We start from the raw sequence: 11,733 nt of genomic DNA, 5'->3' as shown, positions 1-11,733 counted from the left end.
TGGGGCTCACCAGTAGCTGATACGTGCACTCCTAAATAGCTGAGTCGTCAACCTGTATATCGTTGCCTGCATCAGGAGATGCAGGCCCCCAAGCAATAAAAGGGGACATCAGCACATTTGAATTGTACTGGTATGTAAAGCAACTGAAGCAATAAAATACTGAAACTGATAATTGTAACTGTAACAGCAAGGAAGTAGAGATATGAATACTCCCTGCTCTGTATCTGAATCATCTGTATTATCTATGTTTGTATATGTGGGGCCTCGGCCCAATAATAAATGCACGCTATGGCCTCGGCCTAGTAGTGCGTCAGTCAATGGCCTCGGTCATGTATACGTATACACAAGACTGTGTTGTGCCCTCGGGCAAAATCACATATGTATAATTATGGTTAATTAATAAGGACTGAGACCATAACAATAATGAACAAATATTGAACTGAAATAGACATGCCGGACTGAACTGAAAAACATTGACTGTCTCTGAGCATACTGAATTTCTAGACTGACTCATGTGGTAACAATACATAAGTCTATAAAGATTACGTACTGAGTTCATGATATTCAAAGTGACAACCATGAACGAATTCTGTAACTGCAACCTTAGAATATAACAGTTCTACAACATATCATGAAACTAGGGCAAAACTGTATTCTGAGTCAAATTACTGACAAGTATGAAGAATGAGGCGTAGGGAGAATCATGAACATTCCCTAACGTAGATAGTTAACCTCACATACCTTAATTCCATCCTTTGAGCGTAATACAATGTTCGTCAACCCTTTCAACTTTGATCTGTATCAATACAAGTCAAAGGGATTCTATATTAGCAACAATATTCATGCTTTGGTCATCTAAGCATTTTATCAAACACTTAGTGGGCATAAAGCTCCACAATCTCCATTAATGGTGTTTCTTCACCTAATTCCCATTCTATTACTTCTAGGTGATTCTACAATCTCAATTAGGTGTAATTAACATCATTCTCCATCACCCATATCATTATAAAAATCTCAAGTCAACAATCCAAAACCCTACTATAGTTCATATAATTCTCTTTACTAAACCCATTTACTATTCTCCCAAGAACTCATCAATTCACTATTATGAATGATTAGAGTGTAGAAGCATTACCTTTTTGACGTTCAATCCTCTTGAATACGAGGTTTAGGGTTTCCACGCCCAACAATAATGTTCCACTCACAACTATATTGATTAGAAGGGTTTACTCAAGTTAGAAAGAGATTAGGGACTTGAATTCAACCTAGAATCATGATAAAACTTACCTTGGAGGGTTCTTGGGACTTGTTCCCTATGACTTTAGGGTGATTTTTCGTGACTAGGGGTGTTAGGGAAATAAATTCCAAGCTTAATTATAACTTAAAACGCGAAATCCCGACTTTTGACCCGAAACCCGACCTGTTACGCGATGGGTCCGCGATACACGTGCATCGCGCGATATTCTGCAGCTCAATACTCAGAGTTGCACGATTGGCCCGCTATGCGGGGACATCGCACACGCCTTCACGCGCTTCGAGAAGCGACGGGTGTCGGTTCCGCACAGTATTCGGTAAAATGGACATAACTTCTTGTACACAACTCTGTTTGGGCTCCACAATATACCGTTGGAAATATATTTCAAAGGGCTACAACTTTCATGTTTTAAGTTTCCTCAAATTCCCAACGGATTTTCACGAAATTTGACTGGAAGGCAGACATATCGAAAACTTAGCCGATTCTATAGAATTTGAAGTGTCTTACTATTAGCCATATTTAGACGATCATATCTCCTTGCTCCGACCTCTGCTTGGCCTGGTCCTTATATCGTTAGAAAGGTATTTCTACGTACTACAACTTTCATTAAGGGTACTTCCCAATTTCCCAACTAATCAAGGAGTTACGGCTGCCCGAAGTAGGCCTATCAACCATTTTCGCAAAACGTTCAAACCTTCAGTTTTTCCACTAAAACTCTAATGATATGAGTCTAACCTTAGTTCTAAGATACGGGGTGTAACATATTCCATATATCATATCTTTTCATGTACTTTTCTTAATATTAATATATTTAAATAAATTTATATAAGTCACAAAAAAAAATTGCATTCATCAAGTGAAAATAAAAAAAGAAAAATAAAGAGGAGGAAACGAAAGAAAAAAAAATTAAAACGGTTTGAAAGAAAGAGAAAGTAAAAAGTGAATATATGCATTAATGGTAGTAACTCTTAAAATTGAGTATTATTGATATTTTAGGAATGTAAAAAGTTGTATTTTTGTAATTAAAAAGTTAAATTTTTGAATAAGTTGTATTTATGTAATTTTTATAAAGTTGTTGTAATCTTTTTAATTACCATTTTAAAAAGTTGTATTTGTGTGAGTTTTGCCCCAAAATACCCCTGAACTATTCGAAATGGGTCAATTATGCCTCTGTTGCATTGTTTTGCTCAAAAATAACATCGTTCTTACATTTGTTGCTCAAAAATGCCCTTCCTAACTTTTACTGCAAAATAAGGAAAAATAGGTCAATTTTGCCCTTGAACACACGAAAAATTCAATTATGAGAATAATTTTTTTTTAATCTCATTCAAACAAAATAACGGAAAGAAATTGATAATTCTTCAGTTCTCCCTTTTCTCTCATATATTATTTTTCCGTTCATTTTATTTTCAATCTTACATTATCTATAGGGTGAAAATCATTTACACCCCCCAACTTTGCTTTAAAAATCAAGCTCCCCCCTCAACTTTGAACAATAGACAATCTCCCCCCTTTATCCTAATTGACTTTTAGAAATGCCTATTTTACCCTTACATTATTAACTTTTGTCTTCTTTTTTTGCTTCTTTAAAATCATGATTTTTTTTTAATCTATGTATCAAATTTCCTATAAAATAAATAAATGTTATCTTTTGGGAAAAGAAAAAAGTGAGAAATACTGATTGAGTATATAGGTTAATACTGTTCTACAATGAAATAAATTAGCAGAATAAAAAAATTAATTTTAATAATAATAAGAATAATAATCAAACTCTAATATCTATTTATACAAGTTAAAATAACAAATATTAATAACTTTATAAATATATTCCAGTGCATGTAATACAACAACAACAACAAAAAATAGAGTCAAATCTTTAAAAATATTTTGTATATATTGTAAATGAATTTTAAATTATAATTTTAGAAAATATTGCTTTAATGATTACCCAAACTTATTTATTTATATAGACAATAAAGAATAAGAGAGAAGTAAAACTTAAATTTACGCATATGCATGTACATACGTATATACATAATGCATATAATATTAAAATAATAATCTTAAAAAATAGCATTAGATTATGTGACAAATTCGTAAAAGTACTATTCTTATAATATTAATGAACTTATATATATATACACACACACACACACACATATATATATAACATAAATGAAGGATTGAAATAATAAGGGTGAAATAGATATTGCACAAGGTAAAGATGAGAGAATGTCTATTTTTCAAAGTTGAGGGAAGAATTTGATTTTTAAGGCAACGTTGGAAGGTGAAAATCAATAAGACCAATAAATGTACCTAGGGCTGTTCACAGTTTTGGTTAAAACCAAAACCAAACCGAAAATTTAACCAAATCGAATAAAATAACCGACATTTGGTTTAGTTTGGTTTTGTTTGGTTTTAAATTTGAAAAACCGATAATATTTGGTTTGGTTATGGTTATAGTAAAAAATAACCGAATAAATAACCGAACCAAACCGATAATTATATACATAAAATTTATAATTATTTATATGTATAATATTAGCTTTTCATAAATAATTAAAGATATTTTATACCTTTTCATTATTAATTTAATTTTGGTCTACTTATTTTTAAGGCCCATGTCTTAAAAGAATATGTCCAACAATCCAAGCCCAACTCTAATAAGTCGTAAGCATAAGGGTTTTTTGTATTTTGAAACTTCTGTTTGACTTGTTCTTTTGAATCTAAACTGCGTTGCAAGTTTGGTTCACCTGATTTGCCAACAGCGTGTCTTTCCCTCAATATGCAGCAAAGTTCACCCTTGTGGGCTATGAGGAAAAAAGAGTTTCATAAGAAATTTGAAGAATGTAGAGAGAGAATATTTGAATTGTCACGGCTAGTCATAAACCGAAAAACCGAACCAAACCGAACCAAACCGACAATAACCAAACCGGTGGTTATTATTTTACTTGGTTTGGTTATGGTTTTAGACATTTAAAAACCGACTAAATTGGTTTGGTTATGATTTTAACCAATAACCGACCCAAATCGAACCATAAACACCCCTAAATGTACCTACAAGCTGACGTAACATTAAATAGAAAATTAATGATATGAGTCAGTGAGATAACTTGCACGCTTATTCAGCCTCCATGAAGGACTACAACTTAATTGTACAGAAAACTAAATCTATAAATAATTATGACTAAACAAAAGTCCCAACTTGAGATACCAGCAGTTTAAAGGAGACGTGCAACATGAATTTATAAAACCTTAGATTTAATCAGTTGGGATATTTGCACTTTTGATCCTTCAGTTATTAATTTTGGTTAAACATATTTGACTTTTTATCAACTAAAATTATATTTAAACTATTTTTAAAACAATATTACCTTCAAGTATGCTAATAGTATAAAATTTAACGTAGAACGTTGATAATTAAATAGTTTAGCATTTAATAGCATGTTAAGTTTGTGAGATTCACACTCACGAGGATTAGAAGTGTGCATATCAATTAAGTGAAGGTTAACTATGCTTAACCATAAATCACAAAGACCAAAATTAAAATTTGTTAATATTTGATGGACTAAAAATCCAAATTTTCATAGCTGGACTAGTTACTCTTTCGGATACGGAATTGGTAATTAAACTTTATATGAAACATAAAATTGGCATTCTATACAAATTATAATTTAAAATAGTCAAAGTAATATCATAAGGGAAAAGGACACAAATGGTTATCCGGGTGAAATTGTTAACACTCTATGACCCAAGAATCTTAAAAGTCATTTTTTAGCCTTTTCAAAATAATTTCAATTTCTAATCATTTTTCAACTAATTCAAGCATATGTATATAACTTGTACCATTATTGTATATGTATCACTACTGTACATGTATACGAATGTATCATATGTAAATAAACTGTATCATTATTGTATAGAATATGTATCACTACTGTATATGTGTAGAAAAAATGTATCATACGTATAGAAACTGTATCATTATCGTATAGAATATATATCCCTAAAGTATATGTATAGAAAAAATATCATTGTTGTATAATTAATATATAATCAACGTATAATTAAAAAATGTATCACTCATGTATAATTTATGTTTAATAAATGTTATAATGAATGTACTACAACAACAACATGCTTGTACATTTCTCTAGATTTAACAATTTCCCTCTTCCTCCCCCAATCCTCATCAACAAAACCCTCCCAAAATTGAGATTCACCTAGATCCACAACTTCACCCGGTGTAAAAGTGCACAATTCTTTGAATACCATCAATAGTCACCCGAACTGATTCAATCTTTACAAAACAAATAGTAAGTCATTCTATACTTAATTCTAATCCTTTGCTCATAAATACTCAATCTCGTGCTGTCATTCTCCACCTCAAAAGTTGAAATTTCACCCTAACTCATCAACCATTCTTCTCTTTTCAATCTTACATAAAAAATGTCTGATCTTTACACACAATCTCAGCTCATCCCAAACCTACCAAATGACATAGCTTTACAATGCTTAGCCAGAGTTCCACGTTACCATCACGCAATTCTTTCTCTTGTTTCCAAATCTTGGCGTTCCACGATAAGCTCTACTGCACTCTACACCACTAGATCGAGAATCCATACTACTGAAACTTTCCTTTACCTTAATCTAAGGATAAACTCCACTTTCCAGTGGTACACTCTCTTTTCAAGAAACCAAGAAAAACCCATTAAGGTTTTTCAACTTTCTGCAATGCCAACTAGGACAATTGGACCGGCTTTCGCCGTTTTGGGGTCGAAAATTTACGTGATTGGTGGGTCTATTGGTGATATACCGTCGAATAATGTGTGGGTTTTTGATTGTAGGTTTAATTGTTGGGAAATGGGTCCAAGAATGAGGGTTTGTAGAGAGTTTGCTGCAGCTGGTGTTGTGGATGGGAAGATTTATGTGTTGGGTGGTTGTGTTGTTGATAATTGGGCTAGGTCGATGAATTGGGCCGAGGTTTTTGATCCGAAAACGGGGTTGTGGACCGCGTTGCCGAGTCCGATTGAGGTTAGGGAGAAGTGGATGCATGCTAGTGCGGTCGTGGGTGGTAGAATGTACGCGATGGCGGATAGGGGAGGAGTTGTGTATGATGTTGGGGGTTGTGCGTGGGGAAGCGTGTCGAAAAGGCTCGATCTTGGTTGGAGGGGGAGGGCCGCGGTAGTGGGGGAGTTGTTGTACTGTTATGATTATTTGGGTAAGATTAGAGGGTATGATGTGAAGGAAAATGTGTGGAAGGAATTGAAAGGGGTGGAGAAAGGGTTGCCTAAGTTTTTGTGTGGTGCGACGATGGTGAATTTTGATGATAAGTTGTGTGTTGTGTGGGAAGGTAAGAGGAGTGGCAAGGAGGTTGATATTATGTGTGCGGAGATTGAAGTATGGAAGAATGAAGACGGAGGGTTGAGTGGGAAAATTTTGTGGTCGGATATGATTCTTGTTGTTCCTAATGGTGCCTCGATTGTTCATTGCTTGGCAGTTGACTTGTGATGATTACTACAAACAAGGTGCGGTTATTCTCAAGCTTTTGTTAAGCATTTTATTGATTTGTGTGGTAGATGTGCTTATGGTATTCATAGCAAAACTAGGGGGAATTCCTTGAAAGGATGGTTAGATTGGAAATAACTGAAATTGAAGTTGTACTAACCTACTTATTAAAACAAAAAAAAGTTTACGTACTAACCTATACCAATCAGTGGTTCTGGACAAGAGATAGACATCTTAGTTGTAATTTTGGCATAAACTTGAATCCTGTAAATCAAGTCTGTTTGGAAACTTCATTTTGGAGGAAATTTTAATGACTTGGAGGTGGGAAGCATTAGTCTTTTGCTGAAAATTTTGCAGCATCTATATGCATATTGAATCTAGCAAATTAATAATGGTAGCAGTATCATCTGAGTATATGCATATGTTTATTCCTTGTCATTTAATGAGAAAAATGATAAGATTCTCCCCCACTAAGTGAGGTACAAGGAGCATTGAAATAAACTCCCCTGTATTCCTGTAGCTGAGTTTTTACGGAGCAAAAGCAAAAATATGATTAGTGTGGTTCCTCAAGAAGCTCTCGTTCAAGATTCTGCTTAAGCCTTTTCCTAACTGAATATACAGTTGTGCTTCAATGCAATGGGATTACATTTTTTACAAACAATTAGCTTGATAAAAAAACAGCTCTCAATAAGACTACTCTTAGGCCATCTAAGGTAAGTTTTGTCCAAATTTTTGTATTAGTTGGAGTTAATTAGCACTACTACAAACTTGGATTAGCTAGACTCCAACAAGGCTTTCAAGATACTACAAGAATTCAAGTTAGGGCTTGGTTTGAAAGAGGTAATTTCTCCACTCCATTCTTGAATATAATTATGGATTGAGTATTTGGGAGGTGTGGTGAAGTAGAAAGTACCATTTTATTGAAGTTCTATGCAAAGTCTTGAATGGCTTATTATTAAGCTAGGCTAAATTGAGGATGAAGATGAATAGTGTCGAGTTTGTATGAACGATGTCTTTTGGGGTTTCTAATGAAGCTACAAGACTCCATAACTCATTTAATAAATGAATTGGAGTTAAAATCAAGAATCTACCTTCAATGGAAGAATATAGATTTTTTGGGAACCTTAAGAATGATGCCTAAGTGTTGGACACTTAGTTGATTAAATTAGTACCACTGTGATACTTGGTTGATAAATATGAGTTTGTTTATGTAAATTAAAATCGATTGACTCGTTCTTTAACATGTAGAGCTAACGAATGATTATTAAAGTGTTGCACTGAGGTATGTCAAGCTTTAAATTATCTTGTGAGCTTTCATACTACTTCAGGCTTTCGAACTAGCGAATTGAATGGGATTCCAATGTCTTGCGAGACAAGCTTGCATCGTTTGATTTAAAAAAGATGAAATTCACTAAATGGCTAAGTCTTGATTTTTTTATTTTTTTTTTATTTTTTTTTAACAATGGTAACATAAGTCTTGAATTTTATAAATATATGACTTATATAATCCTTGTGATGTTTGTGCAATGAAACTCCACGTTATCTAAATGTCTCTCGTGACTTGTTGATTGTGGAATTCATGACATGTTTTCAAATGATAAAATAGTAACTCTTATCTCGTGATTTTTATTAAAAAATAAAATGAGTCTTTGGTGCTATAAGCAGTGTTGTCAAAGGCGTGCTTAAGCCCTGAAGCGAGGCTCAAAACATGTTGAGTGCTTCGCCTCGCTTTATGTGCGATTCAGTGTCATCATCAAGGCTCTAAGACATACTTTTCCTTGCAAATGAGCCTCTCTTGAAAAGATGACACTAGAAAATTGATATTTCACTTTTTTATAGTTTCTTTGTCCATATATTTGTAATTCATGCTTATTATTATTTGTCTTGGATTAAACATATATTATATATTTGTAGTTTTGCACCATTGCGCCTTTTTTCATTAAAGCCCACAGTTGATTTGCGCTTTTCGCTTAAAGCCCCAGCTGACCTTAGAGCTTTTTTACGCTTTTCGCTTTTGATAACACTGGCTATAAGTGAACGATTTCGGCTAAAATGTCATGACTTGATATGAACCATAAAAATGATAATTGTGTGTTTCTTTCCAGTCGGGTGTGCAGATTGGATCTCTTGGATCTTTGATGCGCATAAAATGAAATTCAGCCAACACCGTGATTTTTAAAAAGATAATGTGAAATGCATTTTGCCTAACCGGTCGGGGTGGTTGATCGGTCTTCTTGGATCCTTGATGCATACATAGAACCTATCTGGCGGGGATGAGCATGCCAGACATCGTGGATGGGATCCCAATGCATATACCATCCCTGTTGTGAAAATCTTGAATTGTGGATATTGAGAATGCAAATTAAGCGAAGCTGTACTTGCCACACTAAAATAGTTCTATAAATGCTTTGAGACACAATTGATGCTTTTATATATTGTTTTATTAATCAACATGATTTTATTCACTGTCGTGATAATTGAAATGTTTCTATTAAATGCTTTGATAAACTGATAATTGAAGGATACCTTTATATATTTAGAAACAATTTCATTTTAAATTCTCATTTTGCCCTTAATGAGATGATTTATAGTCACACAAATGCTTATGGTTTGTTCAAACCACAAGTTTCAAAAATCTTTCTTCATGGACTATTTATCTTAATGTACTTTTCACAATCCTCGTTTCTAGTTGTTAAGAGTTCAGAGTCAGACCCATCCCAATTCTTTGTTCACTGATATTAGGCCCCATATTATATTGTCCACGCTCATGTTAACGAGGTTTGGGTGTGCGGAGAGTGTTGAGCCCCACATCGCATATGGGATGGGTAATTGATCTCGTTATATGGACTTGGAGAATCCTCACCCCAGAGCTAGCTTTTGGGGCTAAGTTAGACCCAAGGTCCATTTCTTTATCATGGTATTAGAACTAGACTCATCCCAATCCTTTGTTCATCAATGCTGGCCCCCATATTATTGTCCACGCTCCATTTAATGGGGTCTGGGCATACTGGGAACTGTTAAGAGTCCCACATTGGATATGGGATGGGTAATTGGTCTCCTTAAATGGACTTGGACAATCCTCACTGTATGAGCTAGCTTTTGGGGTTGAATTAGACCCAAGCCCATTTCTTTACAGTAATTTATGCTTAATTTATTAGTGTATAAACTATTTTTAGAAAAATCATGGGCCTACATACCATCTTGTGCTCACGCTTTTACAAAGGAACGCTATTCTTGGATTTACTGTTGTTGAGTTGATGTGAGTTTGTTGGCCTTCATTATATGCTGAATATCGTTGAATGGAAGGCTGATGTGTTTCTATGCACAGATTGAAGGTGCTGATCAATGCATGAGATGATCTGTCTTTTCACATGTTGCTTGTTTGGTTCGCATCATAATGCTGCAGTTTCGTCTTTGAGAGTTCTATATATGACTGCACAAATTCAGATACCGGCAAGGAACCTCCAGTGTAAACCCTCAAGAATCAATATTTTCAAGTTGTTGAATGTTCCCATAGGCGATTTCCAGATAAAGGTAAGTGCTTCTGGTTCAACTTTCAGTGCCAGACTGGGGGAGTTGTAGATGTGAGTTGTGTTTCAAATACATTTGTGGAAAGCTGCTACATAAATTCTTGGAACAAATTCTAGCGTAACAAAGGCAATGAGCAATAGTTTGTAATTGTCAAGGAGAAAAGGATCAACAAATTTTTCTGACACTGCTTGAGTTTCAAATATTTCAACTCTGCTATTCAGCTGAGGTTCTTGTCAGAATTCCAGCCAAGATTCTTTGCAGATTCAAGTGCATTTCAAACAGTGCTCGACTTGACAGTTCGCTACTCGATATATTTGTAACCGCAATACTGTTGAATATTGTGGACTTCCAAGCTGTCATTTCTCTAATGACGATGGATTCAGACATGTTCGAAATAATCAGTTGTCCTCAACAACTAGTAGACATCAATCCCAAGTTATTTGGGGTCCATTAGCTATATGATTCCTCAGTGTCCATGTCGTCGTTTCATTTTTTTCCATCTCTGTCCAAAATAGCCTGTTGTGTTCAAAATGGGAAAATACTACTGGATCTGAATTGTACAAGTTTCCTGTATTATAATGTCAAGGAACAAAACTTTAGAAAAGCATGCTTGCCTAGGATTAATGCAGACATCAAGGTCTACTTTGGTAGTTCACTTTGTCATTGTAATTCCGATAAAGGGTTCCTACCATTTGAGTTTTCCATTTTTTACTTGGATAATTTTTTGCAGTATAAAGGAGCTCTATGTTGCTCAGACTTATAAAAAAATATCACTAGTTGTGTTGGCTATCCTCCAAAAATGTATAGCTTGTACGATTTGGTAGACCAACTTCCCCTTTCCCCTTACCCAATACCGTATTTATTTTGTGTGATTTTATTACAACAACAAAAACATACCCAGTGTAATCTCACAAGTGAGGTTTGGAAAAGGCAGAGCGTACGCAGACCTTTCCCCTACCTTGAGAGGTAGAGAGGATGTTTCCAATAGACTCTTAGCTCAAGAGAATGCAAATTAGGTCAGAAAAGCAAATAACGGAAGTGAAGAAACCATGCAAGATAATATAGAAAGCAAGACAAATCATTTTGGAAAAAGGACAAGAGTACAGAGAGTAACATAAAAGTCGTCTAGAAATGGAATAGTTTCCAAGTGTTCTTATTTCATCAGACAAATGATGTTAAGCAATATTAACATAGTAGTCATAACTCATCCTATTTTATTTCAGATTTGGATAATTCAATAGTCCCCATGTAAGTTCCATTTCCTTTTTCCCCCACCATGTTATTTCCACCATCGCCTTCTTTTGTAGAATAAAAGTTAAGCTCAAGTTCAAAATGGACTGTAGTAGTTAGTTGATGAAATCGATTTGGTTGGTAGTATCCCAACATAGTAATGTTGCTGTACCAAACACTTTAAGATACTCTTTTGGCTCCAAACGGAA

General features: G+C 34.5%; 1 protein-coding gene across 3 annotated transcripts; it reads left to right on the top strand.

Moving 5' to 3' along the window:
* The first annotated feature begins 5,397 nt into the window (after positions 1-5,397).
* On the top strand, positions 5,398-11,083 carry LOC132614493 (F-box/kelch-repeat protein SKIP6-like). 3 transcript variants are annotated; one of them, XR_009572318.1, is made up of 3 exons: positions 5,398-6,783; positions 7,505-7,603; positions 10,092-11,083. XR_009572318.1 is itself a non-coding variant. In XM_060328949.1 (2 exons), the coding sequence occupies exon 1, from the start codon at positions 5,705-5,707 to the stop codon at positions 6,764-6,766; it is 1,062 nt and encodes a 353-aa protein (XP_060184932.1). In that variant the 5' UTR covers positions 5,398-5,704; the 3' UTR covers positions 6,767-6,783; positions 10,092-11,083. The 3 variants fall into 3 exon arrangements, 2 of the variants coding, with proteins under 2 accessions (XP_060184932.1, XP_060184933.1); XM_060328949.1 differs by lacking the exon at positions 7,505-7,603; XM_060328950.1 differs by lacking the exons at positions 7,505-7,603; positions 10,092-11,083 and adding an exon at positions 8,869-10,079.
* Positions 11,084-11,733: the final 650 nt, after the last annotated feature.

The sequence above is a fragment of the Lycium barbarum genome, chromosome 10, assembly GCF_019175385.1.
Source record: "Lycium barbarum isolate Lr01 chromosome 10, ASM1917538v2, whole genome shotgun sequence".
Lineage (NCBI taxonomy): Eukaryota > Viridiplantae > Streptophyta > Magnoliopsida > Solanales > Solanaceae > Lycium > Lycium barbarum.
This window is presented reverse-complemented; position numbering and strand designations above follow the sequence as displayed.